Source organism: Ranitomeya variabilis, chromosome 4, assembly GCF_051348905.1.
Source record: "Ranitomeya variabilis isolate aRanVar5 chromosome 4, aRanVar5.hap1, whole genome shotgun sequence".
Taxonomy (NCBI): domain Eukaryota; kingdom Metazoa; phylum Chordata; class Amphibia; order Anura; family Dendrobatidae; genus Ranitomeya; species Ranitomeya variabilis.
This window is the reverse complement of record NC_135235.1, coordinates 690,931,999-690,953,339: the sequence shown is the minus strand read 5'-3', so window position 1 is coordinate 690,953,339 and position 21,341 is coordinate 690,931,999. Positions and strand designations below refer to the sequence as shown.

General features: G+C 43.3%; 1 protein-coding gene across 1 annotated transcript in view; it reads left to right on the top strand.

Moving 5' to 3' along the window:
* The window catches only part of LOC143767684 (uncharacterized), a 58,905-nt gene extending 44,164 nt beyond the window's left edge, over nt 1-14,741 (top strand). Inside the window, exon 7 of the mRNA XM_077256168.1 lies at nt 11,369-14,741. Coding sequence (XP_077112283.1) covers nt 11,369-12,411 — 1,043 coding nt within the window. The 3' untranslated portion in view covers nt 12,412-14,741. The remainder of the gene's footprint in view (nt 1-11,368) is intronic.
* Nucleotides 14,742-21,341: the final 6,600 nt, after the last annotated feature.

Below are 21,341 nucleotides of genomic sequence, written 5' to 3'. Positions count from 1 at the left end.
CCTTGCCTTAGTAGTAATAATGTTGATATTGCTATGTATCTTTATGACGTGTGTCGTATATGAGTAATTGCACATTGGCACTTTGTTACTTATTTTATAGTGTAATTTATGGAGCGTAGTTTTGGGTTACCCACCTTTTGTCCTGTGTTCTGTGTATCCTACCCGCCAATATTTTATTGCAGTATTTGTTTTGTATTTCAATAAAGATTATATTAATTTTTAATGGTGTTGCCCTTTATGTGAAGATTTTCTCTCTTCTTTTGGTGTTTCATATGCTTTCTTCACGGCAGGTCTATTAGGGATAATTATAGGAGTTGGTCCATTCATAATGTGTTCCATAGATCTTTGTTGCGGAGATATGTGGTGCCCATGGTCCCCTCCGTTGACCCTCCTGCTCCGGTGTTGGTTGACGGGGAGTTGGAATATGTGGTGGAGAAGATTTTGGATTCTCGTCTTTCGAGGCGGAAACTTCAGTATCTGGTCAAGTGGAAGGGTTATGGCCAGGAGGATAATTCTTGTGTTTTTGCCTCTGATATCCATGCTGCCGATTTGGTTCGTGCTTTTCATCTGGCTCGTCCTGATCGGCCTGGGGGCTCTGGTGAGGGTTCGGTGACCCCTCCTCAAGGGGGGGGGGGTACTGTTGTGAATTCCATTCTTGGGCTCCCTCCTATAGTTATGAATGGTACTTTTGGGAGTTCTGCCCTTGGGCTCCCTCTGGTGGTTTCGAGTGGAACTGCTCCTTGAGTTTGGCCATGGCAGCTGCTTTCACTAATCGGCTCCCCTGGCCTTGCTATTTAACTGGGCTCTGGTCTGTGGTTCATGCCAGCTGTCAATGTTTTCTGGGTTAGACTCAGTCCTCTCCTTGGATTTCTCTGATGGACTGTCCATTTCAGCATAAGATAAGTCCTTGCTAGTTCTTGTACTTACTGTTTAGTTTAAAGTTATGTCTCTTTTTGTCCAGCTTGTCATTATGAAATATTCAGGCTAGCTGGAAGCTCTGGGGAAGCAGATTTGCCCCTCCACACCGTGAGTCGGTGTGGAGACTATTTTTTGTAAACTCTGCGTGGATTTTTAGTTTTTAATACTGACCGCACAGTATCCTTTTCTATTTCTGTCTATTTAGTTTAGAATTGGCCTCCTTTGCTAAAATCTGTTTTCATTTCTGTGTGTGTCATTTCCCTCTCCACTCACAGTCAATATTTGTGGGGGGCTTTCTTTCCTTTTGGGAATTTCTCTGAGGCGAGATAGTTTTCTATTTCCATCTTTAGGGGTAGTTAGTTCTTAGGCTGTGACGAGGCGTCTAGGGAGTGACAGGAACGTCCCACGGCTATTTCTAGTGTTGGTGTTAGGATTAGGAATTGCGTCAGTAAAGCTACCACCTCCTCAGAGCTTGTCCCATGATTTATTTTACCCACCAGGTCATATCAGTGCTGCTCCGTTACCACCAGGTCATAACACCCTCCCAGTGACGGTCCTTCTCAGGTGGGAGGTAAGCTCTCTCACTACCTTCCAGCCTGGGAGAGGATCTCATCCAGCGTATGGATCCGACAGATCATAGGGTCAGGCCTAAAACTAAAATTCCACCACTGGCCTCCAAAAAGATATATGCAGACCCCGGTACAGTCCTCTCAAGAGAAACAAGACAGTCTGGAGGGGGAAGTAACATTACTCCTAGACAAGCACATCTTGGAAGAAGTTCCTATAGAGGAAAGGAGGGAAGGATTTTATTGCCCTCTTTCTCTCATAAAAAAAACCAGACAATTCTTGGAGGACAATAATAAATTTAAAAGGCCTCAACAAATTTCTTATAATACCATCATTCAAGATGGAAACCATAAAATTAGCGGTGAAACTTCTATATCCCTAGTGTTACATGTCCGTCCTCGACCTCAAGGACGCTTATTATCACGTCCCAATCAGACAACAAGATCGTCAGTTTCTCAGAGTGGCAGTTCAGATGGGGTCCCAGTTGCGTCACCTTCAGTACAGGGCTCTGCCCTTTGGGATAGCAACAGCCCCACGGGTGTTTACAAAACTGATTGCAGATGTCACAGCACATCTCAGAGAAAAAGACACTCTGATAATACCCTACTTGGACGACTTCATGATAGTGGGAAAGAACTTTTCTCACTGTCAGGAGCAGGTCAGGATAGTGATGGACACTCTACAGACACTGGGATGGCAACTAAACCCAAGAAATCCAAACTAGAGCCAGCAATGGTCCAGAATTTCCTGGGGATAACGGTAGACTCCGTGGCACAGGAGTGTCGCCTCCCAGAAGAAAAAGAGGGAAAAAATCAAACAAGCGATTATGACAACATTAACAAAACCAGAGATGACTTTAAGAAGAGCCATGTCAGTATTGGGGTTCCTAACCTCCTGCATACCGGCAGTAAAGTGGGCCCAGTTCCATGCAAGAGAACTGCAGTGGTGTGTGCTGCAGAACGACCTGGAACTTCAGGGGCAGCTAGAGCAGAAGCTCATTCTCCCACTCTCTGTACTCCAATCACTCAGATGGTGGTTACAGATAGAGTCGTCTCCGAGAGGAGTTCCCTGGACATTCACAGCCTCCAAAGTAATCACAACGGACGCCAGTCCATGGGGGTGGGGAGCTCACTCAGACACACTATGGGTCCAAGATCCCTGGGCTCAAGAGGAGAAAAATCTATCCTCAAACGAGTAGCAATAGAAAAGGCGCTAGAGAGATTACTTCCACACTTGACAGGGCATCATGTGAGAGTCCTATCGACAACCGAACAGCGGTCGCATACGTGAACCACCAGGGGAGCACCCGTTCTCGGTCACTGATGCACATAACCAGAAGACTCATGACTCTAGCCGAAAGGCATTTCCTTTCATTATCGGCCCTGCATATTCGAGGTGTGGACAACATAAAGGCAGACTTTTTAAGCAGGAACCACTTGAGGCAAGGGGAATGGTCCCTAAAAAAGTCAATTTTTCAACGGATAATACACATGCGGGGAAGACCCAGTATAGACCTCTTTGCCTCGAAAGCCAACAAAAAAGTTCAAAAATGTTGCTCCCCGAACCCAGCAGACAGGCCGTTGGCAGTAGACGCCTTCAGCATAGAATGGACGTCAGGACTCCTGTATGCCTTCCCACCGATATGTCTAATCCCAGCAGTCCTGAGGAACATCAGGGAGGACAAGGCCAGAATGATTGTAATAGCTTCCTTCTGGCCAAAAAGACCATGGTTTTACTGGCTGAGAGTGATGTCAGTGACGGACCCATGGGTTCTCCTGGAAGACCAGTACCTTCTAACACAGGGTCCCTTCAACCACCCGCAGAATTCCGGGCTACATTTTACAGCCTGGCATTTGAACGGTCGTTACTAGAGCAAATGTGGTGCCAATATTCAAAAAGGGCTCTAAAAGTGAACCTGGAAATTATAGGCCAGTAAGTCTAACCTCTATTGGTAAAATATTTGAAGGGTTTCTGAAGGATGTTATTCTGGATTATCTCAATGAGAATAACTGTTTAACTCCATATCAGCATGGGTTTATGAGAAATCGCTCCTGTCAAACCAATCTAATCAGTTTTTATGAAGAGGTAAGCTATAGGCTGGACCACGGTGAGTCATTGGACGTGGTATATCTCGATTTTTCCAAAGCGTTTGATACCGTGCCACACAAGAGGTTGGTACACAAAATGAGAATGCTTGGTCTGGGGGAAAATGTGTGTAAATGGGTTAGTAACTGGCTTAGTGATAGAAAGCAGAGGGTGGTTATAAATGGTAAAAATGGTATAGTCTCTAACTGGGTTGCTGTGACCAGTGGGGTACCGCAGGGGTCGGTATTGGGACCTGTTCTCATCAACATATTCATTAATGATCTGGTAGAAGGTTTACACAGTAAAATATTGATATTTGCAGATGATACAAAACTATGTAAAGCAGTTAATACAAGAGAAGATAGTATTCTGCTACAGATGGATCTGGATAAGTTGGAAACGTGGGCTGAAAGGTGGCAGATGAGGTTTAACAATGATAAATGTAAGGTTATACACATGGGAAGAAGGAATCAATATCACCATTACACACTGAACGGGAAACCACTGGGTAAATCTGATAGGGAGAAGGACTTGGGGATCCTAGTTAATGACAAACTTACCTGGAGCAGCCAGTGCCAGGCAGCAGCTGCCAAGGCAAACAGGATCATGGGGTGCATTAAAAGAGGTCTGGATACACATGATGAGAGCATTATACTGCCTCTGTACAAATCCCTAGTTAGACCGCACATGGAGTACTGTGTCCAGTTTTGGGCACCGGTGCTCAGGAAGGATATAATGGAACTAGAGAGAGTACAAAGGAGGGCAACAAAATTAATAAAGGGGATGGGAGAACTACAATACCCAGATAGATTAGCGAAATTAGGATTATTTAGTCTAGAAAAAAGACGACTGAGGGGCGATCTAATAACCATGTATAAGTATATAAGGGGACAATACAAATATCTCGCTGAGGATCTGTTTATACCAAGAAAGGTGACGGGCACCAGGGGGCATTCTTTGCGTCTGGAGGAGAGAAGGTTTTTCCACCAACATAGAATAGGATTCTTTACTGTTAGGGCAGTGAGAATCTGGAATTGCTTGCCAGAGGAGGTGGTGATGGCGAACTCAGTCGAGGGGTTCAAGAGAGGCCTGGATGTCTTCCTGGAGCAGAACAATATTGTATCATACAATTATTAGGTTCTGAAGAAGGACGTAGATCTGGGGATTTATTATGATGGAATATAGGCTGAACTGGATGGACAAATGTCTTTTTTCGGCCTTACTAACTATGTTACTATGTTACTATATTAAGTACTGACATTAAAGACAGCTTTGTTAGTGGCACTTACATCGGCCCGTAGGGTGGGGGATTTACACGCATTGTCAGCTGACCCCCCTTACACACAAATTATGGACGATAGGGTTGTATTAAAATTAGATCCGGCATATCTCCTCAAAGTGGTATTGAGATTCCATAGGTCTCAGGATATAACCCTACCCTCTTTCTGTCCCAATCCTAGTAACAAGAAAGAGGAGAGACTCCATTGCCTAGATGTCAGGAGATGTATCCTACAGTATTTAGAGAGTACAAAATCCTGGAGGAAACAGAGGGCTTAATTTGTTTCATTCCAGGGGTCAAGGAAGGGCCTTAAAGCCTCAAAACAGACTATAGCTAGATGGGTGAGAGAGGCCATTATTCTAGCGTATAGTAGTGCAGGCAGGGTTGTTCCACAGGGTCTGAAAGCCCATTCCACGAGAGCCATGGCGACATCGTGGGCGGAGAGAGCAGATGCTACCATCGACCAAATCTGTAAGGCGGCCCCTTGGTCCTCTCCGTCTACATTTTTTTAAACATTATAGGCTAGACGTATCTGCTACCTCTGATCTCACATTTGGGAGAAGAGTGTTACAAGCAGTGATCTCTCCCTAAAGAGAATACAAATCTCTTTAACTCTCTTGTGGTGCCGTCATGTATGATGGAAAAACATGGGTATTACATACCTGGTAATGTGTTTTTTCATGAGACATAATGGCACCCTTATATTCCCACCCTTTTGATCACGTCATTAGTTGGGTGCATTATTAGCAGTATTTGTATAATACACTCCCTGGGGTATCGGTGAATAGAACCGTATAGGATGTATTATTTATGTGTACACTAACCAGTGGAGTTCCTCTCGTACTCTGTAAAACAACTGATGTGGAGAGAGGAACCGCCCCTTTTATCTTGAAGGGTTCCTGTCCTTGATGGGTGGATCCCCTCTCTCGTGGTGCCGTCATGTCTCATGAAAAAAACACATTACCAGGTATGTAATACCTGTGTATCATGATTTTTTTTTTTTTTTTTAATTTACCCCCCATGGGGAAATGTTGGTCAGCCCATACTCTTAGTGTATGGGCAGTACAAGTCTAGGAGACACGTTCCTTGGTAATGGGACAGTTTTGGTTAGGAGGCCCTCCTCCATGTTTCTTCCAAGGGGGGATAGGGGTGCATGCAAATTTGGGTCAAGGCGGCCCTTGCATAACGAACCTGTATGCCAGGACCAACTGAAGAATGTGAACTGGGTTTTCCTGTGGCCTTCCAGTATATGGCTTCAAAGGCTTATTGGGGTGCATATGACTTGATAGCAGGACAGGCCTTGCATTCAATGAAACATTTTTTCAGGAGGCCCTCCTGTACCTCTCATGAAAGGGGTATTGCGGCGCGTTGTAATTCTTAGCAGCCTAGTCACTCACTGCATAGGCAATAACAACATAAGAGATCCACTGTTTAATAATGACCCTTTAGGCCACGTTCACACTTTGCGTTTTTTACCGCGGATCCGCGGCGATTTTGATGCTGCGGGTCCGCAGCAGTTTCCATTGCGTTTACATTAACATGTAAACCCTATGAAAACCGCAGTGCACATGCTGGGGAAAAACCGTACAGAAACGCAGCGGTTTACAACCCGCAGCATGTCACTTCTTTGTGCAGAATCGCAGCGATTCTGCACCCATAGGAATGCATTGAACCGCTTACTTCCCGCATGGGGCTGTGCCCACGTTGCGGGAAGTAAGCGGATCATGTTCGGTTGCTACCCGGGGTGGAGGAGAGGAGACTCTCCTCCAGGCCCTGGGAAGCATAAATAGTGTAAAATAAAGAATTAAAATAAAAAATGATGCTATACTCACCTCTCAGCGCTGCACGTGGCCGTCCGGTCTCAGTTGCTGTGCGAGCAGGACCTGCGGTGACGTCGCGGTCACATGACCGTGATGACGCCGCGGTCACATGACCGTGACGTCACGAAGGTCCTTCTCGGCACAGCATCTTTGGAACCGGAGCGCCGCGTGCAGCGCCGAGGAGATCCGGACATCAGAGGGTGAGTATAACCATTTTTATTATTTTTAACATTACTATTGATGCTGCATATGCAGCATCAATAGTATAGGAGTAATCCCGCAGCGGAAATCGCAAAACAAACCGCGATAAATCTGCAGGGATAACCGCAGCGGTTTTGCCCTACAGATTTGTCAATTCCGCTGCGGGAGAACCCGCAGAGGGACGCCGCAAAGTGTGAACATGGCCTTAGAGTATGTGCACACGATGCGGAAAATGCTGCAGATCCGCAGCGTTTCCGCAGCTGCGGGTCCGCAGCAGTTTCCCATGAGTTTACATTACAATGTAAACTTATGGGAAACAAAAAACGCTGTGCACATGCTGCGGAAAAAAATGCGCGGAAACGCAGCGGTTTACATTCCGCCGCATGTCACTTCTTTCTGCGGATTCCACAGCGGTTTTACAGCTGCTCCTATGGAAAACCGCGGTAAATCCGCGATAAATCTGCAGCAAAAACGCAGCGTTTTTGCCCTGCAGATTTGTCAAATCTGCTGCGGAAAAATCCGCAGTGGACCAGAATATTTATGCAAACTGATGCCCCTCTAAAAACTTGGCTTTGTGGCTTTAAGAGTCCCTCCTTCATAAATGAAACAAGATGTGTCTCCTTATGAGTCACACACCACATGGCCAGCTATGGTTGTTAAATGTTACAATGACATTTCCAAGTGAAGGCATTTGTATTGGTTGAAAGCAATGTTGAAGCTGAAAAAAGCATCAAAAACGCTGGGTGTGAACATAGTCCAAGTGGTGGAGGAACATTTTGGTCTCGGGTTAATTATTTTGCCTTGTGTACAAGTCATTACCCTGGAAAGGATGTACCTTAACATATTTTCCAGCAAAATCCATTTTGGTTTAGTTTTTGTATGTTTTTGGTGCACCTGTAAAAATGGCGTGAAACTCTGACAACATTGCTTACAGCTGGGAACTAGGAGTCAGAAATGCTTCCAGGGGTGATTCCCATGATGTTCCTGTGTCATTTGAGCAGTGTTTCCATCATTTTCAGACGTTTTTAGACCTTAAAAGGACCCCCGGGGGATCGCTGCAAAAATACTCAGGTTTCCCATAGACTTACATTGGGCTTTTTGGTCAGGGGCGAGTACCCAAGTATTGCAATTTGTTCGACCCGAGCAATGATCACCCGAGCATTTTAGTGCTCGCTCATCACTAGTAATCACAGAACCACATAAAGCCCCGCCCACAGCCACATCCCGAAGCACGAGAATCTATTTAACTGAAAACTACAAATACAGATTAAACAACAACCAAAAGACAGATTTCATCAACCAAGGTATCATTGTAATCAGTATAACGGCGCCAACTTGACAGTGTCTGTAGGTTATTTGCACAATCCTGCTGACAGGGACACTTCAAGAAATTTGAGCTCTGCCCTACTATACACAGTTCTCTTTAAATGTGTAAGATTTCTTCTTGATAACTCATCTAACAGAAAATATTGGAGCTTACTAGTGATGAGCGAGTAGTATACTTGTTGCTTGGGTTTTCCTGAGCAAGCTCTGGTGGTCTCCGAGTATTGTAAGTGCTCTTAGATTTAGTTTTCATCACCGCAGCTGAATGATTTACAGCTACTAGCCGGCATGAGTACATGTGGTGGTTGCCTGGTTGCTAGGGAATCCCCACGTGTATTCAAGCTGGACACAGTCACTGTAAACAATGTTTGTTTTCACTCACCCCTATAATCCTTCACTTTCTGCTAACTCCCCTAATCCCTACACCTAGTAAGGAACTGTTAATCTCTTCTTCAATCCTCCCCATCCATCTCACCTCAAAACTGTTCCTCAACATACAATCCTCTGTCTCCATACACAAACAGCCACCTCATGCCCTCTCCTGCTCCCACCTGCTAACACTTTCTCTGCTCCTTCTCACTGCTGGAGATATCTCTCCAAATCCTGGTCCTCCTAACCACATCCCCACAGTGATTTCTGCCTCCCATCCACACTCTCTATCACAAATTTCCATAACCTCTCTAACCTTATGCCCATTCGCCCAGCCCCCGCGTCCCCAGTCCCACTAACAGGAGCTCTGAGGAACGCTCGCTCTGTCTGCAACAAGCTTTCCTACATCCATGATCTTTTTGCTAATACTAAACTTTCCTTCCTCGCATCACCGAAACCTGGCTCACCCCTTCTGACACAGCCTCTCCTGCTGCACTTTCGTATGGTGGATTCCACCTTTCTCGCACACCCCGCCCCAGCAGCAATCGTGGTGGAGTAGTTGGTGTTCTCCTGTCAGATAACTGCTCCTTCACCCCAATCCTATTACCACCCTCTGTTACCCTCCCTTCCTTTGAGGTGCACTCTGTGCGCATCTACTCCCCCTGCAACATCCAAGTGGCTGTCATTTACCGCCCCCCAGGGCCACCCACCATCTTTTACCACTTCACCACCTAGCTACTTCATTTCCTCTCCGCTGACATCCCCACTATCATCTTGGGTGACTTCAACATTCCCATTGACACTTCCCTCTCAGCTGCCACTAAGCTTCTATCTCTCACTTTCTCCTTCGGCCTCACTCAATGGTCTTCTACTACCACTCACAAAGATGGCCACACACTGGACCTCACCTTCACCCTCCTCTGCTCCCTATCTACCCTCTCTAACTCACTTCTTCCTGACCACAGCCTACTCACATTCTCTTCCCTCTCCACTCCTTGTCTACAACCCCCAACCCACAAACTTGCACACCCTCGCAGAAATCTTAAGTACCTCGATCTACACTCACTCTCTGAATCCCTTCTCCCTCTTACAGAAATAAGTTCCCTACACAATGCGGATGCCGCTGCCGCTCTATATAACACCATAATAGCTGTAGCTTTGGAATCTGTTGCCCCTCTCACACATACCAAAGCTCGCAAAATCAATGTCAATTTCGCTGTTACATCCTTCTTCTCTGCTAGATTTCTAAAACTTAACATGAACAAAACAGAATTCATCTTTCCCCCATCTCACGCGACGCCCCCCCCCCAAACGAACCTATCCATTACAGTAAACGGCTGCCCACTCTCCCCAGTACCACAAGCTCGCTGCCTCGGGGTAATCCTTGACACTGATCTCTCCTTCAAACCACATATCCAAGCGCTTTCCACTTCCTGCCACCTTCAACTCAAAAATATTTCACGGATCCGTACATTCCTAAACCAAGAGTCTGCAAAAACCCTAGTCCATGCCCTAATCATCTTCCGCCTTGACTACTGCAACCTCCTGCTCTGTGGCCTCCCCTCCAACACACTCGCACCCCTCCAATCTATTCTATACTCATACTATACTGCCCGACTAATCCACCTGTTCCCCGACCCCCCCCCCCCCCCCCATCCCGTTCCCCAGCCCCACTTACTGTCAATCCCTTCACTGGCCCCGCATTGCCCAGAGACTCCAGTACAAAACCCTAGCCATGACATACAAAGCCATCCACAACCTGTCTCCTCCGTCTGTGACCTCATCTCCCGGAACTTACCTGTATGCAACCTCCGATCCTCACAAGATCTCCTTCTCTGCTCCCCTCTTATCTCCTCTTCCCACAATCGCATACAAGATTTCTCTCACCCCTACTCTGGAACTGTCTACCACAACATATCAGACTCTCGCCTACCATCAAAACCTTCAAAAAGAACATGAAGTCCTACCTCTTCCGACAAGCCTACCACCTGCAGTAACCACCGATCGACCAAACCGCTGCATGACCAGCTATTCCCTCACCTATTGTATCCTCACCTGTCCCTTGTAGATTGTGAGCCCTCGTGGGCAGGGTCCTCTCTCCTATTGTACCAGTCATGACTTGTATTGTTTAAGATTATTGTACTTGTTTTTATCATGACTTGTATTGATTAAGATTATTGTACTTTTTTTTATTATGTATACCCCTCCTCACATGTAAAGTGCCATGGAATAAATGGCGCTATAATAATGTTGGAGAGTGAAAACATTTGCACATTTGTTATTTTATTACCCAACACATAGTGCCCAGATTGTGCTCCAGGAGACACACACTGTAAATGAAGTGGATTGTTCTCACTATGAGATTGCTAAATACAGGGATAATAAATGTTGTTTGGCCACACTGCAAGACTCAGAAGTGAGAGGAATTTTGCTGCATTGGTTTATAGAAACCTTGTTGCTTTTCAACAGCCTTTGATACACTAATAGTGTGGGAACCTCTGTTTTTCCAATTACAGATGATTGACCTGAGCAGGGACTTGTTTTTTGTGAGATGAGAATTGGTATTATTTTCGCCTACATAACATTGATTGGTTTCTTTTTATTCGATATTTGGGAGGCAGAATGAACAAACAGTTGAACGCTATGCTCTACTGGTTCATCCAATAAGGTTTTCTATTAGACTGTTCAAATGTCATTGTTTTTTACATAGTTTCCATTTTTATGGACAGTTTAATTAGAAATGTTCAAAAATATAAAACTCAAGGATATTTTATTAAAAAAAAAATTGTTTTTTTTATCTTAGCAGATGACTGTACCAGGAGATCAGAGGGACAGCTGACATCTTCAGTTTTTAAATCTGATGATCTTGAGATCCTACAAGATACAAGTGAAGTGATTGCTATTACTCCAGATACACAATCATCCATTCAAAGCAAAGATCTGTCATCTGATCCTATGAAATGGGTCCCATCTTCTGATTCATTACCGACTACTAAGGGAAATCAAAGTCCCAAAAGTGGCATTAAAAAACAAACTGATCCTAAAGCAAAGAAGTTATTTTCATGTTCAGAATGTGGGAAATATTTTACACTGAAATCACGTTTTCTTAACCACCAGAGAACTCACACAGTGGAGAAGCCTTTTTCCTGTTCGGAATGTGGGAAATGTTTTGCCTGGAAATCGCTTCTTGATATCCACCGGAGAACTCACACAGGGGAGAAACCTTTTTCCTGTTCAGAATGTGGGAAATGTTTTGCACGTAAATCATGTTTTGTTAACCACCAGAGCACTCACACAGGGGAGAAACCTTTTTCATGTTCAGAATGTGGGAAATGTTTTGCACGCAAATCATATTTTATTAACCACCAGAGAGCTCACACAGGGGAGAAACCTTTTTCATGTTCAGAATGTGGGAAATGTTTTGCACGTAAATCACATTTTGTTCAGCACCAGAGAGCTCACACAGGGAATAAGCCTTTTTCTTGTTCAGAATGTGGGAAATGTTTTAACCGGAAATCTGTTCTTAATAGCCACCACAAAACTCACACAGGAGAGAAACCTTTTTCATGTTCAGAATGTGGGGAATGTTTTGCACGTAAATCAAATCTTGTTAACCACCACAGAACTCACACAGGGGAGAGGCCTTTTTCCTGTTCAAAATGTGGGAAATGTTTTAGCTATAAATCGGTTCTTGTTAGCCATCAGAGAACTCACACAGGGGAGAAGCCTTTTTCCTGTTCAGAATGTGGGAAATGTTTTAACCAGGAATCAGATTTTGTTATACACCAGAGAACCCACAAAGGAGAGAATCCTTTTTCCTGCTTATATTGGCCTGCCATCTTGATGTAGCAGAGCTGAACCTGTGATGGGACTAATGAATTAAAAGCATCTTTGCGGAGAGGTGAGGAACTTTTTTTTTTTTAACCTCTTTTGCAGATGACAATGGTATCGGGAATAGGCAAGGCTGTAAGTATGGATTAAGAATATTAAAGGAGTATGTCTTTCAATTAAAGGACTTTTTCTGAGTGTCTGTGTATTCTTACAATGTGACTATGGGGTTAGTAATGGGGGTGTCTTATTGATGCCTCTTTATTACTAACCTTGGGGCTTGATGTCACCAGACAATACAAAGGTGACATCAACCCCCCCAACTATTACCCCACTTGCCATCACTACAGGTCAAGTGGGAAGAGCGAGGCTAAGTGCCAGAATTGGCGCATGTTAAGGAAGCTGATGTTTTTAGCCTGGGGAGAAGGGGGGAGTATCCATAGCCCCTTCCAAGGCTAATAATATCGGCTCACAGCTGTCTGCATAGCCTTTGCTGATTATTAAATATAGGGGACCCCACATCATTTTTTGGGAGGGGTCGCCCATTTTAATAGCCAGTAAAGGTAAGTATACAGTTGTGAGCTGGTATTAACAGCCTGGGACGCTTCATGGGTATTACCCCCTTCCCAGGCTATAAACATCAGCTGCCGGCTTTCCCTTTCATGGTTTCGAAAATTGTGTGGGCGCCCACGCCATTTTTTTCCAAAAAATATTCTTTTATTAAATGCATGTACAATAATTTGCACACACACTGTACTGATTGTATTTGCAACTGACATATATATATCTGCCTATTCTATTTGTATTTACTATATGTTATCCATCTCTTCTAGCCTGTCGGCTCCAGCAGTGATTTTACAGAACCCGGCAGATGCATTACCAGCTAAACTTCTATCTATCTATGCAATATATATATACATATATATGTGTCACTGACATCTATATATCTATGTATTCTATATGTATATATCTATTCTATCCTAACCTGTCACTCTGTGATTATACTGTACACCGCAGATTAATTGCCGGCTTCTATTCTTTCTATCTATCTATTTGTGTTTTGAAGAATATTTCCTTTGAAAGCGATGTGTAAATTACAGAAAATTGCTGTATGTAAAAGCTCATGTTAAAATCAACATACAATCACACTGCATTCAATCAGATGCTAGGTGTGAGTAATAAGAATGCACTCGCATTCCACTCCTGAGACTCTCTGCAGGGAGACTCAGACTGATTTTTCACACATTAAGTGTGACTCCAGCCTAACAAGGAACTCCTCATTGTCTGAAATCACATTGATCACATAAATATACCGTATATACTTGAGTATAAGCTGACGCGAGTATAAGCCGAGGCCCCTAATTTTGCCACAAAAAACTGGGAAAACTTAATGACTCGAGTGTAAGCCTAGGGTGGAAAATGAAGCAGCTACCGGTAAATGTCAAAAATAAAAATAGGTACCAATAAAAGTAAAATTAATTGAGACATCAGTAGGTTGTTTTTAAATATCCATATTGAATCAGGAGCCCCATATAATGCTCCATAAAGTTCATGATGGGCCCCATAAGATGCTCCATATTAAAATATGCCCCATATAATGCTGCACAAATGTTGATTATGACCCCATAAGATGCTCCATACAGACATTTGCCCCATACAATGCTGCACAAATGCTGATTATGGCCCCGTAAGATGCTCCATACAGACATTTGCCCCATTTAATGCTGCACAAATGTTGATTATGGCCCCATAAGATGTTCCATAGACACATTTGCCCCATATAATGCTGCACAAATGCTGATTATGGCCCCATAAGATGCTCCATAGAGATATTTTCCCCCACATAATGCTGCACAAATGCTGATTATGGCCCCATAAGATGCTCCATAGAGATATTTGCCAACATAAAATGCTGCACATGGCCCCATAAGATGCTCCATAGAAATATTAGCCCCATATAACGCTGCACATGGCCCCATAAGATGCTCCATAGAAATATTTGCCCCATATGCTGTTGCTGCGCTAAAAAAAAAATTACATACCTCTCGTCGCTCAGGGCCCCCGGCACTTGCTATATTCACCTGTCCCGCATTCCACCGCCGAGCGCCGCTATGTCTTCCGCGTCCTCTGCACTGACTGTTCAGGCAGAGAGCTGCGCGCACACTAATCGCATGATCGCGCCCTCTGAGCTGAGCGTCACTGCAGAGGACGCGGAAGACGGAGCGGTGACGACGGAATGTGGGAAAGGTGAATATATGCCCCCGTTATACTCACCTGCTCCTGGCACGGTCCCTGGCAGCTACCCTGATGTACTTCTCCGGGCACCAGCAGCTTCTTCCTGTATTGAGCGGTCACTGGTACCGCTCATTACAGTAATGAATTTGCGGCTCCACCCCTATGGGAGTGGAGTCGGGTTCATATTCATTACTGTAATGAGTGGTACCATGTGACCGCTCAATAGAGGAAGAAACTATCAGCGCCCGAAGAATCGGACCGCTCCGGGAGCAGGTGAGTATTATTAGACAGCTGCCGCTCCCCCTTCCCTGCCGACCCCTGGGAATGACTTGAGTATAAGCCAAGAGGGGCAATTTCAGCCTAAAAAAATGGGCTGAAATTCTCGGCTTATACTCGGGTATATACAGTAGATTATATTGACAATATAAATATATGCAGTGAGTACGGAAAGTGTTTAGACCCCTTTAATTTTTCACTTTGTTTCATTGCAGCCATTTGGTAAATTAAAAAAAAAAAAATTCACATTAATGTACACTCTGCTCCCGATCTTGACTGAAAAAAAAACAAATGTAGAAATTTTTGCAAATTTATTGGAAAAGATAAACTGAAATATCACATGGTCATAAGTATTCAGACTCTTTGCTCAGACACTCATATTTAAGTCACATGCTGTCCATTTCCTTGTGATCCTCCTTGAGATGGTTCTACTCCTTCATTGGAGTCCAACTGTGTTTAATTAAACTGGTATGACTTGATTTGTAAAGGCACACACCTGTTTGTATAAGACCTTACAGTACATAACAGATCAAATGAGAATCATGAGGTCAAAGGAACTGGCCAATGAGCTCAGAGGCAGAATTGTGACAAGGCACAGATCTGGCCAAGGTTACAAAAGAATTTCTGCAGTACTCAAGGTTCCTAAGAGCACAGTGGCATCCATAATCCTTAAATGGAAGATGTTTGGGACCACCAGAAGACTTCTTAGTCCTGTCCGTCCAGCCAAATTGAGCAATCATGGGAGAAGGGCCTTGGTGAGAGAGGTAAAGAAGAAGACGAAGATCACTGTGGCTGAGCTCCAGAGATGCAGTAGGGAGACAGGAGAAAGTTCCACAAAGTCAACTATCACTGCAGCCCTCCACCAGTCGAGCCTTTATGGCAGAGTGGCCTGATGGAAACCTCTCCTCGGTGCAAGACATATGAAAGCCTGCATAGTTTGCTAAAAAAACACATGAAGAACTCCCAGACTGAGAAATAAGATTTTCTGGTCTGATGAGACGAAGATAGACCTTTTTGGTGATAATTCTAAGAGGTATGTGTGCCCAATACAATCCCAACAGTGAAACGAGGTGGCAGCATCATGCTATGGGGGTGTTTTTCGGCTGCAGGGATAGGAGGACTGGTTGCAATTGAAGGAAACGTGAATGCAGCCAAGTATAGAGATATATGTCTGAAGGTTCACCTTCCTGCGAGCCAATGACCCTAAGCACATAGCTAAAATAGCAAAGCAGTGGCTTCAGAACAACTCTGTGACCATTCTTGAGTGGCCCAGCCAGAGCCCTGACCTAAACCCAATTGAGCATCTCTGGAGAGACCTGAAAATGGCTGTCCACCAACGTTCACCATCCAATCTGACGGAACTTGAGAGGATCTGCAAGGAAGAACAGCAGAGGATCCCCAAATCCAGGTGTGAAAAACTTGTTGCCTCATTCCCAAGAAGACTCATGGCTGTACTAGCTCAAAAGAGTGCTTCTACTTAATACTGAGCAGAGTCTGAATAGTTCTGACCATGAGATATTTCAGTTTTTCTTTTTTAATAAATTTGCAAACATTTCTACATTTCTGTGTTTTTCAGTCAAGATGGGGTGCAGAGTGTACATTAATCAGAAAAAAAATGATCGTTTTTGAATTTACCAAATGGCTGCAATGAAACAAAAAGTGAACAATTTAAAGGGGCCTGAATACTTTCCGTACCCAGTGTATGGGAGGAACATTTTATATTAATCATCATTAACCCTTTTCTCACATAGCATGGTATGGATGCTATGTGGGTGATCTTTTTTCATAGTGTGGACAGGTGACACATCAATTATTCCACAGTTTCTTCAGTACATCAACACCAATTATTACAATTTATGGTTCACAGCTGACAAACCAAATATCTCTGTACCCTTTTTAGACCTTATGCTTCCAGGTATACCATCAAGCAATAAGGTTGGAACAACACTTTTTTGCAAAGACATTGCAAGCAATACAATCCTTTCTAGTAGTTGCCACCCTAGACATACTATAGAGGCTATCCCTTTTGGCAAATTCACACCGGCCAGACGAATATACTGTATACTCAATATATAGATATATATTTCTCAACTGCATCAGTTAAATCCTGGAGGGAACCAGTAGTACAAAGATTTCTTTTTGAAAAGACTTTTATAGCCGAGCATCTATTCTACCACACACTATGGTTATACAATCAGTAGGCAGCTTTTATATCTGGGATTATGATTTGTCTGATGTCATGAATATGGCACAATAAAGTATGATGTAATGAAATCCGTATACATGGCTCCTTCATAAACAAATCCCTATACATGGTATCTATATGGTTCCTATACAATTCATGTATGACTCCAATATTCCTTTGGTTCCATTTGTTTGCACACTGTGATCTTTTTGCTGTTATTTAAAATTATTTATTTAAATGGTGTTTTATTATAAGTTTATTAAAATTGGTGCACACATTTCATGTGACCATCTCCCGCCAGACTATGTGACAGCGCCGCTCTCGAGCTTAACCCCGTATTCACACAACATAAATCACAGCCGTGTCAACCAACAACTCCCCATACAAAAATTCTATAGGAAAAAGGCTAAAGGCAAAAAAGTACAAAATAAAAATATATCTTTAATAGGAATTATTAAAAATCACAATCATATAAACAGAAATTCCTCTTAAAATAAGAATACTGGGAACAACATACAAGCAGAAAAAACCTCAATATGATGACCATGTATAATAAGGCACAGCAGTCACAATACAGTAAAACTTGCACTAATCTATATATATAATTGTCTAAGGGTTTTTCTGTCTGTCCTGGAAATCCCGCGTCTCTGATTGGTCGAGGCTGCCTGGGCCTCGACCAATCAGCGACGGGCAGAGTATCGACGTAGATGTCATAATGGAAATCCCGCGTCTCTGATTGGTTGAGGCCGCCAGGCCTCGACCAATCAGCGACAGGCACAGTATCGACGTAGATGTCATAATGGTTGCCATGGCGACGATGATGTCATAAAGGTTGCCTTGACCAATCAGTGACGGGCACAGTCTGCCGCGAATTCTGGAATCATCATTGTCCATATACTACGGGGACATACATATTCTAGAATACCCGATGCGTTAGAATCGGGCCACAATCTAGTGCTAAATATATCTTACTCCCAATTAATTCACTATATGGTATAAATAGAGAACAGAATTTTCCATGAAAACAACATTCCTATGACAAAATTCCTACAACCATAGTGAGATCTATACAAACAGGCGCTGATAGCCTCCCAATCACCTATTGGGCTGAACTTACATAGTGTGCGTAATACACTCACCGGCCACTTTATTAGGTACACCTGTCCAACTTCTTGTTAACACTTAATTTCTAATCAGCCAATCACATGGCGGCAACTCAGTGCATTTAGGCATGTAGACATGGTCAAGACAATCTCCTGCAGTTCAAACCGAGCATCAGTATGGGGAAGAAAGGTGATTTGAGTGCCTTTGAACGTCGCATGGTTGTTGGTGCCAGAAGGGCTGGTCTGAGTATTTCAGAAACTGCTGATCTACTGGGATTTTCACGCACAACCATCTCTAGGGTTTACAGAGAATGGTCCGAAAAAGAAAAAAAATCCAGTGAGCGGCAGTTCTGTGGGCGGAAATGCCTTGTTGATGCCAGAGGTCAGAGGAGAATGGGCAGACTGGTTCGAGCTGATAGAAAGGCAACAGTGACTCAAATCGCCACCCGTTACAACCAAGGTAGGCCTAAGAGCATCTCTGAACGCACAGTGCGTCGAACTTTGAGGCAGATGGGCTACAGCAGCAGAAGATCACACCGGGTACCACTCCTTTCAGCTAAGAACAGGAAACTGAGGCTACAATTTGTACAAGCTCATCGAAATTGGACAGTAGAAGATTGGAAAAACGTTGCTTGGTCTGATGAGTCTCGATTTCTGCTGCGACATTCGGATGGTAGGGTCAGAATTTGGCGTAAACAACATGAAAGCATGGATCCATCCTGCCTTGTATGGAGCATCTTTGGGATGTGCAGCTGACAAATCTGCGGCAACTGTGTGATGCCATCATGTCAATATGGACCAAAATCTCTGAGGAATGCTTCCAGCACCTTGTTGAATCTATGCCACGAAGAATTGAGGCAGTTCTGAAGGCAAAAGGGGGTCCAACCCGTTACTAGCATGGTGTACCTAATAAAGTGGCCGGTGAGTGTATATACAATGAGCCAAATTTGCTAGAAGAGCCATCTTACCATGACAACAATGAGGGCTATACATGTGAGGATTCATACCCTTCCCATGACATATAGGGCTGAATTAAAGTGTCCCGTGCTATGAGAGTAAACAATGCTAAAGCCGAATGCCTAAATAATGAAACTTACATGAGTGTATTCCTGACAAGAGGTGTTCCACAGCGACCCCGACAGCGCCGTTTCGCCTGACTGGCTTCCTCAAATAGGGGGCGTAAGTGTCTGTACGTTAGCTACTCTGCCTTTTTAAATACCCAAAACAGCTGAAATGCGCGTCGGCATGATTGGTATGCATTGGCGCATGCGCCGATCTTCGGACGTCACTGTGTAAAAGTAACTTCCGGAACTCCGCACTCGGAACGCGAGCGTGGAACGCTTCGCCTTCCTGTATTTACGGAGCAGGAAATCACTGTGACGTCACTGACCAGCGCATGCGCACAACCACATGCAGAGGCTACAGCACGAACCGGTAACTTACAAAGGCAATAAGAGGAGAATAAACACAAATCAGTTGCGCAAACTAAAATAAAAACGGCTGCAACCCAAATGGACATGATGGCATTTTATATGTATAAATAGCGGCGGCTATACAAAATATTCTGACCATGTGAACCACTATATGTAGAGGTGAGTACCCAAACTAAGGACTAAAGATAAAAATAAAAAAATGAAAATAAAGGACAAAGATATACATAAAGAAAAAACAACCGTAAAACCTAGTGTGGGTTGGCATAAGATAAATCAATAAAAAAAAAGTGTACAAAATAATGAATATACCCAATATTCAATCAATAATGTGAATTTAAAAATCTATAAGCACGTATATATGAAAAACTATAATGCAAGTGCGATAATAAAAACTAATAAAAATAGCTCATATTATAGAGCTACTAATAAAAACATATTAAAGTGAAAACTACATAAAATGTATCACTTATTAATAATAATACTAATATCAGTGAAAAAAAACAGTGATAATTAAATATATATCTATCCATAATTTATAAGTACAGATATAAATGTGCAATAACAATAAAGAGTAGATATATGGAAAAAATCTCCAGAATTAGTTTCAGTCCATAGATATAATTTTTCAAATCATTATTGGGAAATCTTCTTTCTTCTTTTTTCATTTTATAACAATTTCATCCCAAAAGAAGAACGCCACCGTATCTTAAAGAAAACTGCCATCTGGTGAGTTGCTGCCCAATATAGAACATACAATTTACATTTATGTGATTAATGTGTATCCAGACTGAGAGGAGTTCCTTGTTACTTTGTCAGTATGTAAGTAATGCTGGGCTATAGATTTTTTTTTTACTGTGAACGAGTATAATTTGTATAACACTTCATGTCAATGTATTTCTTGAGGTTTTTTTAAAAAACCTTTTTCACAATATGATATAATAACTAGTCTATTTCAGCTTACAAGATGCAGATTAGTGTATTAAAGCTGGAATTTCTTGGGATTCATCAGAATATTGCAGTATTTTTACAGACAATGGTATATGATGGCTTTTTGTATAATGTTCTGTTTATTATACACAGTCCTCCTGTAAATTAGCCTTATTAGCATGATGGATTTATGCGACCTGTGTTAACTCCTGTGCTTCATGCTTCACATTGATTTTCCACCTAGGCTGTAATTAGCTTAGAGCTATTTAACAGTTCACTGAGAATATCCTGCCATACCCGATGACTAAGGGTGCTAGGACACCAGAAATGCGTCAGGTTTTATATATATTTTTGGATTCCATGTTTTTAATGAATCTTGAATAAAGCATGAAATAATTTTTACCTATTGGTGGACGGATGTGCCACTCATTTCCTCTTATCCTTGAATCTTTGGCTGAAGGTCACCAGCAGGATCGGCACCCGACACACATCTCAACCCTCAACATCAGATGACATGACGTGGTGAGCTCACAATCCCCCTCTATCAAACTATGAATATCTCTACAGCAAGCGCACTCCTCTGCATACATTGTCCACAGCTCCACCATTTCTCTACACCGGGAACAGCTGAATACATTGTCCACAGCTCCACCATTTCTCTACACCGGGAACAGCTGAATACATTGTCCACAGCTCCACCATTTCTCTACACCGGGAACAGCTGAATACATTGTCCACAGCTCCACCATTTCTCTACATCGGGAACAGCTGAATACATTGTCCACAGCTCCA